The sequence below is a fragment of the Vombatus ursinus genome, unplaced genomic scaffold (genome assembly GCF_900497805.2).
Source record: "Vombatus ursinus unplaced genomic scaffold, bare-nosed wombat genome assembly UNPS02014909.1, whole genome shotgun sequence".
NCBI lineage: Eukaryota > Metazoa > Chordata > Mammalia > Diprotodontia > Vombatidae > Vombatus > Vombatus ursinus.
This window is the reverse complement of record NW_020954687.1, coordinates 1,735,522-1,753,390: the sequence shown is the minus strand read 5'-3', so window position 1 is coordinate 1,753,390 and position 17,869 is coordinate 1,735,522. Positions and strand designations below refer to the sequence as shown.

Genomic DNA, 17,869 nt, shown 5'->3' with positions numbered 1-17,869 from the left:
ACACACACACACACACACACACACACACACACACACACACACACACATTCCTTAGACCAGTATGTTTAGGAAAAGAGAACTTTCTACCTCAATGCCCTCCAGCTTCCTGATGCCACATACTTAATTCCTAAATGTCAAAGCTCCCTTCCCACCCTTCCCACCATGTCCTTCATGGTCCTCCCAACTCCAACCTTCCTTTGGATATTACTAAGTGCCCCCAGCCCATGCGTAGGCCCATAGCTTTATAGATTTAGAACTGGAAGGGACCTTAGAGGTCATTGTCCAGCCCCTTCCCCCAAGGTCACACAGCTAGGAAGTATCTGAGGCAAGAATCAACATTGCCTTCCTGTCCCCAAGTCTGACACTCTTTCCACAACACCAGGGTTACCCTGGTTCCCAGTCTTGGCTTGTTTTAAATGGTGCTGCTTTCAAGTGGACCCTTTCATTCCCAGTCATGGCCGCTGCTTACTGCAATTCCTTTCTTCATTATCTTCACCAGAACATCCTATCTGAAATCTTTGCTCACTCTCCAGCGGACATGCATCCGGTGTGCAGAGGCTTAGTTCACTCTATGGAACCTGTCTGGTCAATGGTCCTGGCGTCAGCCCCCTGCAGTCAAAGAGCAGTGCAGAAGAGGTCAGGATCATTACATGCCAAGAGCAAGAAGCAGAAAAAGAAGTCTTAGAACCAAAAGGCTGAGTCTGAAGTGGAAGCAAGGGGCAGTTAGGTGGTGCAATGAGTCGAGCACTGGGCCTGGAGTCAGGAAGACCTGAGATCAAATCTGGCCTCTGACATTTATTAGCTGTGTGACCCTAGGCAAGGCACTTAACCCTGTTTGCCTCAGTTTTGCCTCATCTATAAAAGGAGCTGGAGAAGAGAATGGCAAACCACTCCAGTATCTCTGCCGAGAAGAGTCAAACATGACTGAAAAAACAATTGAACAAAAAAAATTGGAAGCAAAGTCTGAACTAGGAGCCATGAAACGGTCCAGCTGTGACAGTTCAGCACCAGGCAAATAACAGGTGCTTGAGCTAGAAAAAGATCACTTCAATTTGCTATGCTCATTCTTATCTGTGACTGCAGGTTTATGCATGGCCCGCCCCACCCTTGAATTTCTCCCACTAGAAAGGCAGCAGCTAGTTGGTATAGTAAATAGAATACTAGATTTGGACTCCAGAAGTCCCAAATTTGTATCCTGCCTTGGAAACTTCACAGCTGGGTAAGTCACTTAACCTCTTTCAGTCTTAATTTCCTCATCTGCACAATGGGAATAATAGCCTCATCAGGTTGTTGTCAGGGTCAAATGAGCTAATGTGTATAAAGCACTTTGTAAACCTTAAAAAGCTAGTTGTTATTCTGAAGCCTCTTCAACTGGAGAGCTGCAACTTCTACCATTCTCATTGGTCTCCATGGTGACAGCTGAGTCTGTGTGTCAATTGGATACATGTAATGTTGAAATATTTTTCCCTTCATTTCAAGCCCTGGTGTTGGAGATTGCTAGGGGTGGCGTTAAGACCAGAGCCAGAACTGAGGATTAGGGTTAGGGCTCTGCTGTGGACCTCTTAGGCTCAAGAGACTTCTGGCAGATGGGGGAGAATGTGGCCTCAGTTTTGAGACCTGGAGCTGCTGACACAGGCAGACCTGGCATGGGCTCCAGGATGGTCTGCCTTCCCCAGGCCCATTCCCAAAGAGGTGCCATCTGCTCCCTGGAAGCACCAGACATCCCACTCTCATGGAAACCTGGCCCCTTTATCACATTCCTTTCACCAATTTAGCCATCAGCAAAGTGCTTGCTGAAGGATGAAGAAGAGGTTATCTTACTCCGCCCCTTGCCCATGATCAGGCTAATATCATACCCCATCCCAGGTAATCAGGTATGATTCTGAGCTATGAAGCTTCTGGGAAAGGAGAGGCTCTGGATTCCATCATTCCCCCCTAGCCTCCTTTCCCAGGGTGTCTGCTCAGTCCTTCTGGCAGAAATCAGAGCTCATTTTCTCTGCGAATCAACTCTCTGAACTGATGGTACCATTTCATTCCTCTCATGGTTTCTTTTCAATAGGGGTGGAGGTGGGGTGGGTATCATAGAATCCTAGATTTAGAGCTGGAACTCACTTTAGTGGCCATCTAATCTAAGCCCCTCATTTTTCAGATGAGGAACTGAGGGTCTAGACAGGGTCTCGTCACTTGTTCAGTCACACAGGGAGTCAGTAACAGAATGGAGGTTTGATCCCAAGTCTTGTTCAAATCAAATACTCTTTCCCCTGCACCACCCAGTCCCTACCCTTACCTAGCTTTCATCTATACCTCATCCCCAACCCCTCTCTGTCCATCCTGGACCCACAATAGCTTCTTCTCCATTGTTATCATTGGGTATTTTTCTATTTCCAAGCACCCACTTCCCCCTATGATTCTTCTCCGATATCTCCTGGACCACAACTATGGCTATGTGAGCATAAGTACATAGTACATTGTATGCCATTTTCTTTTTGTTTGAACCTTTATGTGGAATTTTGTTTAATAGAGTATGAAGTTGTAGGGTGTGTGTGTGTGTGTGTGTGTGTTCTCATTGCCTTCTTTCTGGCTTGTTCTCCTTCAACTTTTCTGGGGTTCTGCTGTTAGCTAAATGTTTCCCACCTGAAATGAGCAACTAGAACCTAGACCTTATCAGGAGACAATATAGCTTGACCCTTTAGACTTCAAGAAATAGGGGCATTCAGCCTACCCATTTTATCCAACATGGTTTCCTGCATGAGAGAGGCATGAAAGAAGGGGACAGAAGGGAATATCAGCAGACAAATCCCCTGTCTGCTGCTCCCCTAATCTCCCAGTACTCCCTTCCTTGGACTCTCTACTGTCTCTGGCCAAATCCACTCAAAGTCCTTTAACTTTCTCCCACAGCCAAAAAATGACAACAACCATTTCCCCTGCCTAGAATGACCTTCTTCCTTCAAAAATCCCAGTCACAACAAGAAGCCCTCCATGTTTAATTCCACCCAGCTCCAGTTATACCCCCTTCCCTTGTGTACTTGTGCACTGTTTGAAAATCTATATATTTTTTGTTTTCCCTTTTAACTATGGTATATGGTATATATGTGGTTTAGGTGGATAGATGTAGATATATGGCATATAGAAATATGGATATACCATACATCTGTTATGTGGTTTGTCTGTGTATCTATTTATATCTCTATACGTGTGTGTGTGTGTTCAATCGAGCAAATACACAAGTACCCTATCTCTCCCTTGCCCTAACTCCCTCAGACTGGGAACTTCCAAGGACAGAAAGCAATCAATCATCAATTATGTATTAATCACCTATTGCATGCCAGGCACTGTGCTAGTTGCCAGGAATACAAAAACAAAAATGAAACTGTCCCTGAACTGTGGCTCTATCAGACTGGGAGCTCCCTGAGGGCAGGTACTGAGTCTCTTCTGGGAGTGCTCCCTTCTCGCATCCCTCCCTCAGACCCAGCACCCTGATTCAGACCTTGCATCCCTACTCAGTTGCACTTGAATGACTTAAGGTAATGTAAGGCAACAAATGCATTGGTGAAGTCTTGAAGAAAACATGAAGGCTGGAAACAGGAAACAAAAGAAAAAGAAAGAGAGAAAGAGCCATAAACACTACTAAAAAGTTCGTTCCTCAGCTCACTTCCCCCTCCCTTCTCCAGAATAAGCCAGTCAGCCCCTTTTGACCACCCCCACCCCGACTCATTTGCCCCGCTGCCAAAAGGTCCATTTAGCTGGAGACAGTGGGCGGGCAAGTGGGCAGCTCTGAGGCCCAGGGTAATTACCTATATAAAGAAAACCCACTGCCCCTTTGTTCCTGGGGCCTGCTTGCCCAGTTGGAATTGTGTTTCAGGACCACAACCTTGCCTCCAGCTGCCACAGCTGACCCAGCCCAGATGTGGCTTCTCCATGAGCCCTCCAGCCCAAAGGCTGAGCCCAGCCCTGCTTAGTCCCTAGTATCCTGGTCACATTGGCCTCTCCAGCCCCACCCAAGAGTTACTGATCTAACTCAAAGAAGGGGCTTTCATATGTTCATGGAGGCAGGGATAATGTTACACTGGATGGTTTGACAAAGACCCCTTGATTCCTAGACTTACTCGCTGTGTGACCATAGTCGAGTAATTTAACTTCCTGACTTCTACAGAGGAGAAGAGAGGAAAACTAAAGTTCGATTAAGGGGTAAGGGAGTTGCTCTACTCAGCAGACCATGCACATCTCTGAGAAAGGGAATATAATACACTGAGCTTGAAGGGCAGACAGAGCTATAACTAGCAATTTGTGTGTCTGGGGCAGGGTAGTGTTAATACTGGCAAGTTCTGGGAGATGTTCACCTGAGATGTGACCTGGAGGAAAGCGGAAGGTTGTCTGGGAAGAAACTCTAGGAGCTTTCTATTTCAAGAATTGTTCTTGCTTATAGAGAGCTGTGCTCTGACTCTGAAAAACCAGGGTTCAAGTCCCATCTCTGACATGCTGGCTGTATGACCTCGTAGTAACGCACTCTCAGTGACCCCAAGCCACACTGTAAGGCTATAAATTACTGAGCAGTTGCCAATCTGCCTAGGTATAGGGAGTCTCCTATAAGAATGATATCACAGGTCTGGTCCAAAAAAAATTCTTGCTAACTAGGTGCTAAACTCAGTTGTTGTTACTTTGCAGAATTACAGGTACTGAAGAACCTTGTAAATTTTTGTCTGTGGCCTAGTTACAGTTCTGAGGCAGGTGACATGGTGGGTGGACCCCAATGCCCTCTGGAGAAGCACACTTGCCCCTAACTGGCCCTGTCCAGAAGGTTATGTGGTCCCCTCGGGACATGTCTAAATGTATATTTAGAGAAGCATTGCGTGACAAGGATAAGTGGCAAAAATGGAGTAGGAGATCCCTTCTTGGCCAGAACAGGACACAAGGCTGGTCAGTTTTCTTGGAAGGAAGGGGTTTGCCTTCGAGGCCAGATCTGCTCATAAATGGACTTCAAAGCACTTTCCACAAATGACCATCCCCTTCTCATCCTTCAGGCTACAAGGAGATCAAGACACTGACCCCCTACCCCAAGATGGTTGTGCCTTTGAAGACTACCCCAGTCCCTCTGATGGATCCGAAGACAACTTCCCTGGCTTGGGTAGGTTCATATCAGGGAAAAGACTTTCTCCTGGAAAAAAAGGGCGGTACTAAGAAACAGAAACCTTCAGGTTTCCTGAGTAGGTGGAGAATCAGTCAAAAGAAGGTCCTGCTTTCAAAGAGTGAGATTTCAATCAGTGACTTGGGCATGGGGGCTCAAGACTTTTTAACAGGGGTTCTTAGCCTGAGGCAGATTTCAGAGAGTCCATGAACTACGATGGGGAAAAATGTACATTTATTTCAATATAATTGGTTTCCTTAGCAATCTTATGCATTTCATTTTATGCATTTAAAAACATTCTTCTGAGAAGGGGTCCCTAGGCTTCACCAGACGGACAAAGGGGTCCAGGATACACACAAAAAGTTAGGAAACCCTCCTTTATAAATTCAGACTTATAAACCAAGACCAGTATTTTACCAGGTAGAGCCTTCCATATAAACCAATATGGTAAATGCTTATTAATAGTAATAACAAACATTTCTATAGCACCTACTATATGCCAGGCACTCTGCTAGGTGCTTCACAATCATCTCATTTGACCCTCACAACAACCCTGGGAGGTAGGTGCTCATTATCCTCATTTTATGGTTGGGGAAACTGAGGTAAACAGAAACTAAGTTACTTGCCCAGGATTTGGCAGCTAATGAATATCTGAGTTCAGATTTAAACTCAGGTCTTTCTGTTCCAGGTCCAGCACTCTATCCACTGGACCACCTAACTGCCTTATTATCAGGTAATCAAGGATTACATCTCCCTCATCAGACTAAGAGCACTCAGAGTAGGAATGGAGTCATCTCTGTGAATGATCCTCTCCCCTCTCCAGTATACCACCAGTTATCCAGATCAGTATATCTCACATCTTGTAGTACTGGGATCCCATCTGGAAGCCCAAAGCACAGTAATCCATACCCTGTCACTAGACCCTAGAACAAAGAATGTGGGTAATAACCTAGCACCGATGTTGAAATCCAGTTGTACTATGCACGAAGTTAGCCTCCTGTGCTACTAGCCTGGACAACTTGTGGGCAGCTTGTTTTGTGTAAACCTCAAGGTTACAGGGGGGTAGGGTCGAAAGAATGTTTTTAAATGCATAAAATAAAATGCATAAGATTGCAAAGGAAACCAAATATATTGAAATAAATGTACATTTTTCCCCATCCTAGTTCATGGACACTCTGAAATCTGTCTCAGGTTAAGAACCCCTGTTAAAAAAGTCTTGAGCCCTAACCTACAACCCAACCTGCTACTCTGATTGGCCAAGTTCCTGGAGATAGAAAATAGAACCTAGCCCAGTGTCACCCTAACATCATATTCCTATTATCCCAAGACTAATTTCCTCACCTTCTCCACCCTAGCTATTGTCAGGGTTGACATTTCTTTTTCTGACTCTATCTCGACCTCTCTGCCAAACCTTCTGAGCTCTCTGGGTCCTTCTAAGTATTCTGGTGGGTGGATGGGTGTACACCCTGGCAGGATAATGCTTCAGGTATAAGAGTAGCACCTGCTTTGCATGAAAAGCAGCCTAAAAAAATAGATGTTTAAAAAAAAAGCAATCCTTGTCCTCCCACAGTACGACTCATATGCTAGAGAATGAGGGCACCAATCTGGGGGGTGGGAGAAAGAGGGGGAGACAGACAAACCAAATTTGACTTCACACTAAAAAGCCATCAGAAACGAGAGTGGTGTAACCAGGAAAGTATGCAAGACTCTATTTTTACATTTGCATAATAGCTTCCTTATGTGTCTGCCACATTGTTTGAAGCTCGATCATCTCCATCGAATCAGCGAGAGTTAATGATCATTATTTGAGGAGTTGATGAAAAGTCATTTACTCTCAAAATCCACTGCAAAAAAAAAATTCATCAGTCATGTCATCCTTGGCCGTGCCTTCTTTTCAGGGAATGGTTGCAATCCTTTGACCAGTCAGTAGGCAAGAGAGTCAATGAGCTAGCTGTCCAGTTGCAGGTTGAATTGTTCTGTTTGATTGGGATGCCAGAAAACTGCCTAAAGATTCAGCTAGAGGAAAAGGAAAGCTAGAATTCTTGGACATTTTGTGCCCTTTAAGCACCTGAGCATCCCTGTTTTGTTCTGAGCTGGTTGTCAAGAAGATCTTTATTCACTTGCCTGACTCCCCCAACTTGGGATCCTCTGGGGGGTCCCTTGGGCATTTGCCCAGTGACCTATGGCAGAGCCCACCCTTTCCCTCGGCTTATACATATAGAACCTAGGTTGCTGGTGATGAACCTTATCACATGTACACCACACTCCAATGGCATCACCTAGGATGCCCCCCCAATCCTAGCAACCCCTACCTCTAGAAGCTATTCCTCCTTCTTCTCCCCTACTTCCACCATATTAATTATCTGCCCAGGTCACATGACATCCTGGAAAGGTACCCAGGACTAAGACATGGGCTTGAGGGAGACATTTTGAAAGGCTGCCATGTCAAAGAAAGATTGTTCTAAGATCCTTAATAACAATAAATAACAACAATAATAATAATAGCATTTACATAATACTTTGCAAAGCAGTAATATCATTTGATCCTCATCATAACCCTGGGAGGTAGGTGCTATTTTTAACCCCAGCCTCAGATACTTGCTAGCTGAGTGACCCTAGGCAAGTCACTTAACCCTGTTGACTTCAGTTTCTTCATCTGTAAAATGAGCTGGAGAAGGATATGGCAGATCACTCCAGTATCTTTGCCAAGAAAACCCCAAGAGTCAAACACGGCTAATCAAGAAAACAACAATAGATGAGGAAACTGAGTTAGTCAGAGATTAAATTACTTGCCCAAGGTCATATAACTAGTAAGCATCTGAGGCTAGATTTGAACCCTAATACTTTATCTACTATACCACCTAGCTGCCTCATAGACTTCATAGGATCATTGATTTAGAGCTGGAAGGGACATCAAGGGTCATCTAGACCCTTCATTTTCCAGATAAGGAAACTGAAGCCTACAGAGGTGATGTTACTTTCTAAGGTAATACTAGTAGGAAGTAACAAAGCTAGAATTTGAACCTGCAGATCCTAACTCCAAATTCAGCATTCTTTCTCTGGCAGCATAATGCCAAGAATATCAGAGTGAATTGAAGGCATTATAAAGAAACCAGTTTCAAATTAAATGAAGAATGAACTTCTTGGGGTTTTTTTAAGGCAATCAAGGTTAAGTGACTTGCCCAGGGTCACACAGCTAGAGTCCGAGTACCAGACTCTAGGGCTGGTACTCTATCCACTCTGTCACCTAGCTTCCCCAAAGAATAAATTTCTTAACCAATAAAACTGGACCCTTGAAGTGGGCCGCCTTATGTAGTAAATTTCCCATCACTAGACATATTCAAGCAGAGGCAGGATGATCCTTGGGAAGGATATTGAAGAGAGCAATTCATCTATTAGTCAGGAAGGCAAGTGATTGGTCATTCCAACTTTAAGATTATAAAGTTCTAAGTAACGCAAGAGTTACTGGGGTCATTTTCTTCTCTTTATGGAAAGAGAAACAGAAGATTTGAGAAGGTATCATTCCTTTTGTATGACTTATAGAGCTTAGCATTGTAATAAACACATAGTAGGTACTCACTACATACTGTCACTCCCTTTTCAATTTGCCCATTAAATAGGGTATCATTTGCTTTCTGAAGCTTTCAAACTAAGATACATGTTAAATGCAAGGAATTCCCCCCCCTCCAAAAAAAAGCATTCATCAAACTCAGACATCTTCTGGAAGCCTAGTTCCTTGTCTTACCTACTAGGAAAGGGAAAAGAATGTCTCTCTCAGCCCTTTCTATAGAGTTGCCCCCAACTTCACTGCCTATGTTAGCTCCTGGTCAGATTACCCCTGAGGAGGGTCTTAGGTACCTAGAAGATTCAGTCTCTGAGCTCTATTTCTTAAACTGTAAAACAGCAATGGTAACTATTATGAAATGACTTAATGTATGCAAAAATTTATAACTGTAAAACAGCATAAATATCAACTACCACCAGTAGCAAGGAAGGCAAATAAACACTTTTGTAGCACCTACCATGTGCCAGGCTCTGGGTAAAGTGCTTTACAAATATTATCTCATTTGATCTTCACAACCACCCTGAGATGTAGCTGCTATCAGCATCATCACTTTATACTTGAGGAAACTGAGGTAAACAGAGATGAAGTTACCTCCTCATCTAGGAAGTATCAAAGGTCAGATTTGAACTCAAGTCTTCCTGACCCCAGGCCCACCATTCTATCTATGGTGTCACCAGCTGCCTCAAAGGTACATAGAGGATTGGGGTTTGCATCTCAGCTTTGCAATTTCTCAGCTATGTGACCATGGACAAGATACTTAACCTCTCTAGGACTCAGTTTCCTCATATGCAAAACAAAGGGATTTGTTAGGTTAGATGTTCTCAAAGGTTTTTTCCAACTCTAAATACTGTAATCTTAAGAAAAGTAAGCTATGGGGTCTTTATTACTCTCCTCTGAGAACAGGGACCTATCCTGGGAGTCTGGACAAGCTCTGCCTCAAGTTCCTGTCAAACTCCCAGGAGGCTCTGCTACCAGAAAGTGCCAGCAGGAGGGGCAGCTAGGTGGCACAGTAGATAGAACACTAGCCCTGGAGTCAGGCAGACCTGAGTTCAAATCTGGCCTCAGACACATAACACTCACTAGCTGTGTGACCCTGGGCAAGTCGCTTAACCCTACTGCCTAGCCAGAGAGATAGTGAGTTAGCAGAAGGGGACTTCAGGGAATTTGGGTCTCTTGAAAAGTGTTATCAGATGGAGCTGGAGTTGATTGGTCAGCTATGATTTCTATTCTCTGCCCATTGGACTAGTATGGATCCCCTTCCAGACCTGCAACCACACTTTTGCCTCCATCCGGAAGGGTCTGCCTCTGGGGCATCCCATTTAATACATGGGTATCATGATGCTATATTGTTGGGTAGGGCTCCCGAAGCTAGTTGCACCTACTGACCATTTTCAGGAAAGTGAGTGCACCAGCCATCAGCCCCAAGCTGTGGACTTGTTAAGAAACCCCTAAGTTTTAGAGCTAGAAAGGATGTTAGAGACCCCAATCTGACCTCTTCATTTTTCATAAATGATGCAAGAGAAAGGTCAAGGTCAAGATCACATGTGACCTTACCTTGTGGCACAATCTGAACTAGAGCCTAGGTCTTCTGACTCCCATCTAAGGATTATTTCCACTATAACACTGCTGCCATCAATGGCTTGTTTGGAAAACAGAGTGAAAACACAGTGAGCTAAGAGTTAACCTCCCAGGGTGGCCATCGGCATGTGTCCATGTGCAGAAGGGCTAAGAAAGGTTTATAGATATTCCTTAATTACTTCTCCTTTGTGGCATGTTTGGAAACAAGAGCTCAGTGGACACATAATGAAGGGATCTTTTCTTGACACGTGTCAGGGGGCAAAAAGCCAGAATCAGCTCCAAGCTCTGGCCCGAGCACGTGGTTTTATATATATTTAGTCCAAGAGGTGCCAGCACTGAGTCTTGGCTTCAGGCTGGGACTTGTTTTGTTTTATTCTCATTTTTCTTTATTGTCTGTTTACCATTCCAACTATGTCATGCCACAGTTATTTCTTTGGTGCCTTAGGGATGGGCACTTGGGAAAAGAGTCCCTTGTGAGGGAAAATCCAAGATGAACCTGGACCCACAAGCGGGGAGAGAAGAATGGAAAGGCCAGAACCCTGGGTCCCAGGCCTTGATAACCACGGCAGCTTCCCAGGGATTCAGCAACTTCCTCATGACTCGAGGACTGTGTCTTTTACTCTCTTCTAAACTTCTCTGATTTCCAAATGCCAAGTCTACAAAAAGGGCCTCTTGACTTTCTTGGTCCCTGAGGCTACTCGATTTCTTGGCTATTGCCATCAATCAGCCAGATATAGGGCCATGATGTCAGCTAAGCTAAAAATGGGGGCAAGGCTACTCATCCATATGTAAGGATCCCTGCTGCCACATATCAACTCAGTTTTAAAATGTGATATTATCTATGTTTTGTTGTATTTTTATTTATTTTGTTGAATATCTCCCAATTACATTTTAATCAGATTGAGGGCGAGGGAAGGGGCTCATAGTTGACTCTATAGTGAAAGAACCTCAGTTCAAATCTCAGCTGTACTATTTACTATGTTGTGACCTTGGGAAAGTCACTTCTTCCCTCTAGGCCTCAGTTTCTTTATCTGTAAAATGGTAGGAAATGGGGAGCCATTGAAGGTTTCTAAGGAGAGAAGTTAAGTAATCACATCTGTGCAGACGGATTATTTGATCACAGGATTTCTTTCTAGCTATTAAGTATCATAAACCTGTAACTTTCTGCTGGACAGCAAGATGGAGAGCTAGGCCTGCAAACCAAGCTCTTCATTGAAACTTCCCTTAGGTTAAACATGTACCAGAATGACATTATCACTGGTATCACCACCCTCATCATAATCATTCATTCATTTATTCAACAAACATTTATCGAGCACTTAGGATGCAGAGGACAGGCAACAAAAGTGATATAAAGATGAACAAAACATAACCCTAGCCCCCAGTGAGCTTATAATCTAGTAAGGAAGAAGAGACACACCCACAAATAATTATGCTATAAAATAGAGCACAAAGTACTATGTAAATTTGGAAGGGGAGACAATCACTTCTGGCTGAGGGGAATCATGGAAGGCTTCATGAAGGAAGGAGTGTTTGAACTCAACCTCTATGATTTCAAAGGACAGAAACAGGAATACAGGGAAGGCATACCAAGTATAGAGTGTGGCATGGCCAACTGCCAGAGGCAGGAGAATGTGGTACTTATTCAGAGGACAGCAGTCATTCAGTTCACCTGGATCATCAAGTTATTTAAGTATAAGGGAGGACCCAGAGTCTATATGCAATAAGACTAGGAAGTTAGATTAGAGCCAGTTTGTGGAGGGCTCCGAATGCCAGACTAATGAATTTGCTCTTTATTTTATAAGCAATGGGGATCTATCAAAGATTTTCTAATAAAGGAGCAAGATAATCAGATATCTGCATAAAGAATATTAATCCAGCTAAAAGTTTGCAAGTGGAGCAGGTAGATGAGTTGAGGAGAATAAGGATGGGAGCCAAAAGCAGAAAGATGATACCCAAGTGGGTTTTTTTTCAATCTGCATGGCTTTGAGTAGGGCAGTGTACCTAGGGATCTACGCTGGTAAGACCCCTACCTTTCTGGGACTTCCAGTCTAAGACAAAAGGACTGTCACAGTCTCAACTGCAGAGAGGACATGCAGACAGCCAAACAATGAATACTGAACACACACCTGTACAAATAATATTAACTATTCACCTAGTATATATGTGTTACGCTGTGAGTATGACTTGGGTTGCAGGGGAAAGGAGTGTCAGGTACCTTTGGGTGTTAGCTTGGATGAATCAGATTTGAGTTTCCTCTCTTCTTGAGCAAAGGAGAGGCTTCATGCAGGAGATGGACTTTCAAGACATTTTTGATTGTGCAGCAGAAAGCAGCTTGGTGAGAAGTCAAGGAAGGATGGTCCGGGCGTAAGTTACAGGACTTTGATGTAGGGGAGGATTATCAGCATCTTTGCCTGAGAGGTATAGAAGGGCCAGGTGGGTGGGGAAGTGAGTTCATTTAGGGTATCCTGCTGGAGGTCACTGAATCCTGTCTCTTCAATAAGCCTACTGTATCCCTCTGTGTTATGTATATTTGGGGGTGGGAGGAAGGAAGAGAAAGTGTGATTCCTTGCCTCAGTCATGCTTTGATCAAAGACAGGAAGGGGCTTTGCCTTGCAAAAAATTTCTTTCCTCTGTAATTTGATTTGGCTCCAAGTATGACGGAAGCCAAAGTGTTCTGGCCAATAGGAAAACAGTAGAGCCTGGAAGAGAAGGCTCTCCTATGGATTCCAAGAACAGAGCTCCAGTCTGTCCTTGTGGGCCCCAGTCTCTCTAGGATAGCTACTCCTGGGAACTGTTTCTTAGAGGAAATCCTATGAGTTTGAAATAGATTCTCCTATCTGGAAATCAGTGGATCTCTCCCCAATGTCAATTCCCCAATTCAGGCAGTTAGTTTACACTTGAATCCCCCATAAATAATTAGATAACCTGCTAGACTCCTACTGAGACCTCAGGAAAAATGGACCCCCCAAAAACCAGAATCTTAGAATTGGAAATAACCTCAGAGGCCATCTAATCAAATTCGTACCTAAAAAATGTTCCCCTCTTCATCACACCCAACAAATGGTCATTAAGTCTTTGCCCAAAAACCTCTAAAGAGGTAGAAACCACTACTTCCCAAAGCAGACTATTTCCTTTTTAGATAGCTCTGAGTTTTAGGAAGTTTTTCTTTACATCAATCCAAAATTCACCTCTTTGTCAATTCCAACCCTTGTTCCCAACTCTGTCCTCTGAGGTCAGGAATAAAAAAAGAAATTCTTCTTCCATATAACAGCCCTTCAGATACATGAAGATAGCTACCGTGTGTCCCTCCCTAAATCTTCTCTTCTGCAGACTAATCATTCCTGGTCTTCAAATGGTACAATCACAACAACCATCACCACCTTAATCTAAGTCTAACTTCACCACCTATAATAATATCAAGAATAATTATGAATAATAAATCTCCCTAAAATGCAGCTTTCACAACTGAACACACAGTGTTCTAGATGTCACCTAAACTGAGGGCTCAGGACCAAACAGGGCCTTCACACCCCATCCAAGAGCTTGGCCCTGGCACAAAGTCAAAAATCAAGGAACCAATGCTAGAGACACCAGTGAGCAGAAGACAATAATACAATGACGAAATACTATGGGTTAAGAGAAACCCTGGAGGTAAACCCAGAAGAAGTGGGTAACTCCACAATAAGTACAAATAGCACCTCAGAGAAAAAAATTGGCTGGACCACAAAAAACTTTAAGAATGCCTGGAGGGAATGAAGCAATGAATTTTTTAGAAGGCATTAGAAATTAAATGAAAGCTCTTGCAGGAAAGACTAGAGGAAGAATAGTTTCTGATAGCTACTAAATAACTTAGAACAAAAAGTTACCTTTTCCCAAGAAATGGACTCCTTGAAAACTAGAAAGGAAAAACCACAACTCAGTTTTTCCATGAGACAACAAGAAATATGAGAACAAAGTTAAAAGACTGAAAAAATTAGAACATGTAAGGTATGATTAAAAACAAGCTGGAATACAGATTGAGGAGAAATAATTTAAGAATCATCAGACTCAGTGAAAACCATAACCAAATGAAAAAACACATTTCAATAAATCATAAAATAAAATTGCCCAGACTGCTTCTAATTGAAGCAGAGGAAAAAGTGAGAATAGAAAGGGATTCGCTAGTCACCTCCTTAAAGAAACCTCAAATTGAAAACACCCAGGAATAGCAGAGGCAAAATACAGAATTTCTAGTCAAAGAAAAATTATTACAAGCAGCCAAAGTGAGATCCAAGTGAAAAGGAACTACAGACAGGATCGCATTAGATTATGCTGCAACTCCACAAAACAGAGGAAATATTGGAATATAATATTCCAAAAGGCAAAAGAAAGGAGGTTTACAACCAGATATGGTCTGACCAAGGCAGAGTGTAATAGGACTATTACCTCCCAAGTCCTGGACACTATGATGCCTCTTTTAATGTAGCTTAAGTTGTACTAGCTTTCTTGACTACAATATAAGATTGTTGACTCATATTGGGTTTGTAGTACGCTTGTTCCTACTCACTTCCACCCTTTCCTCCTTGCTAGATCTTTTTATCTTTTTTCAGGCTGATTAGCCATACTTAGGGCAGCTAGGTGTCTCAGTGGATAGTGTACAAAGCCTAAAGTCAGTTCAAATCCAACCTCAGATACTTACCAGCTATGCAACCCTGGGCAAGTCATTTAACCCTTTTTCCTTCACTTTCTTCATTTGTAAAATGAACTGGAGAAGGAATTAGCAAACCATTCCAGTATCTTTGCCAAGAAAACCCCAAGTGGGGTCATGAAATATTATATAAAACTTAAACAACTGAACAACAAAAAGACATACCCCATATTGTAGTCATAAAGTTGGATTTTTTTAAAAAACTAAATGTAATACTAAAGTTTTTGATCCCTATTAAATTTCATCTTATTAGATTTGGACCAATGTTCTAGCCTGTCAAGATCTTTTTCAACCCTTGTTTTTGTCAGCTGCTATGTTAGCAATCCTTCCCAACTTTGTGCCATCTGTGAATTTGATAAGCATGAAAGCTATGCCTTTATCCAAGTCATTGACAGAAATGCCAAGCACCGATTCCCTGGGACACTCCTTTGGAGACCTCCCTCCCAGTTGCCATTAACCCAATAATTACCATTATTCTTTGGGTCAGATCATTCAGCCAGTTCCAAATCCACTTAACTGTAACATCAAGCCCAATTATTCCATAAGAACAGAATGACTTTGTTGAATACTGTGCTGAGATGCAGGTAAACTTTCCTCTGATCTCCCAATCTAGTAATCCCATCAAAAAGGGAAATAAGATTAGTCTGGTATGACCTGTTCCTAATGAAGCCATGCAGGCTCTTTCTAAGCACCATTTCCTTTTCTAGATGTTCATTAATCATCCATTTACTAATAGATTCCAGAATTTTGTCGGGAATCTAAGTCAAACACACCAGTCTATAATTTGAAGGCCTTTTTGTCCCACTCTTTTTGACAATCAGGACATTTTTCCTTTTCCAGTTCTATGGTGCCTCTCCACTATTTTTTTTAAAGACTGGGTCTCCTCATCTCCCCCAGGCTGTGAGTACAAGCACTACTCATAGTCCTCGTCCTGCTGCTAACTATTATGGATGCTCTGATTCTAACTGGGCCAATTTGCCTCTCCTTAGGCAATCTTAGTGCCCACCACCCACTCTACCCCTAACCTTGGGGGCTTACTGTACTGATATCAAACTTATTAAGGATACCCCAACAGCACAGTCCACCAAAGTTCAGTATTCCCAAGCTCAAGAGATTGGCCAACCTCAGTCTTCCCCATAGTTGTAATCACAGGTGTGTTCCACTACACCTCATATCCACCATCTTTCAAAGACCAATGGAAGAGTGTTTTGCCTTCCCCCTCCTTTTCAAAAGATACCTAATAACATTCATCCATAACTATAATAGCAATGTCATTGGGTCATAGTTTTTAGATCTGGAAAGGATATTAGAGATCTAGTTCAACCTTTCACCTTTTAGATGAGGAGCTTAGAGCCAAAGAGGCCAAAAGGCTTACCCAAAATCTTATAAAAAAAATAGCAGGGCTAGAATTTGAACCCAGGTCCTCTGATGCTATATCTAGTATTCTTTCTCCTATATCTGTCCTCTGACAATTTTCCACTTTAGCCCCAAATGACCCTTGTCCACCTAAGGATGAAAACAGCAAAACATTCCCAAAAGCCTGTGGGCTACCCTTGCCAGTTTAAGGTCTCCTACCTGTCCCACCTCTAGTAAGAGTTCAGCATCATAAGATCATAGGATATGATCAGGATCATAGGATATGATCAGGATCATATCCTGTATGCATGGCAGAGTTGCCTGGCCTAGGCCAACTCTTCCAATATCTTAGAGCCTCAGCTTTCCACCCCAAGACAAATTGTCATGAATCATTCAGAGAAGTCCTGACTCTTCACTCAGCTCTCTCAGAGGTGGTAATAGGTATCACCACATTCTGTTCCTTTGAGAAGAGTCAGATGACTGAGAATATGAAGAATAGGAATGGTTTGTGAAGAATCTTCTCCAAGTTATACTATACGCCCATCCACCCACATAACTGTGGCGCATTTACCCAGTGTTCCCTGCAGTAGCCCGATCTTTCAGAATGAGAAGGGAAGAACCTGAGCTATTTACTTAACTTCCACCTCTCATCCATTAGTGAAACTCAGGCAGGATAGCATCAGTCCCTGGAAATTCTACCTCCAAAAACTTCACCTCTATTCCCTTGCATCACTTAGCCTAGGGATCGCTCAATCTTAATTACCTCCTCATCTGGGCCCCCTTCCTTCTTCAGAAGCATTAAAATATATGTAGTGCTTTTAATTTTTCTTCCATTCCAGTTATGATCTGGAAATAAATCACCTAGATTAAATACAAAGAAACATGGAGAAGGCTCCCTGAAGAGGCAGTTGATCAATAGTCAGCAAGCATTTATTAAGCTCTTATTGTGTTCCAGGCACTGTGCTAACCACTAGGGATACAAAGAAAGGCAAAAACACAATGCCTGCTCAACATAATGCCTCCTCCATTCTAATGGGAGAGACCACATGCAAACCACTATATGCATATGAGATATAGACAGGGTAAATTGAACATTATCTCAAAGGAAAGAGGGAGGAGGGTGAAGAGGACCAGGAAAGGCTTCTTGTAGAAGGTAGACTTATCACTTCATCTGGAAGGAAGCCAGAGTAACCAGGAGATGGAGGTGAGGAGGGAGAATATTCCAGGCATGAAGAAACATCAGTGAAAAGGTTGGGAGTGATGACAAATGGAAGGTGGAATGTCCTCATTGGCCACAAAGGAGCTCTTTTAGAAAGATGTTGATAAGCTTATATGGTGTTATACAAATGACTATAACAGTTGATGTGCAAGTTGTTACCACTGATGACCCATAATATTCTTGATATTGATGTCACTGCATCCCCAAGTCAGCTTCCCCAGGGTTGCTAATATTCACCACATCCATCTCTTCTGGGCAAATCTGGACTGACTGGAGGACAGGGTCAGACAAACCCTGTAATAAGAGGATTAGAATCCCCCATTGAGAAACTTCCCT

The 17,869-nt window shown here is 42.9% G+C and overlaps 1 protein-coding gene across 5 annotated transcripts in view; it reads left to right on the top strand.

Moving 5' to 3' along the window:
• Nucleotides 1-17,869, top strand: part of NAV1 (neuron navigator 1) — a 344,868-nt gene that overhangs the window by 122,195 nt on the left and 204,804 nt on the right. For all 5 annotated transcript variants that reach the window (XM_027843396.1, XM_027843395.1, XM_027843394.1 and 2 more), the window contains exon 3: nucleotides 5,022-5,125. In XM_027843396.1, the coding sequence (XP_027699197.1) occupies nucleotides 5,022-5,125 (104 nt within the window). The remainder of the gene's footprint in view (nucleotides 1-5,021; nucleotides 5,126-17,869) is intronic.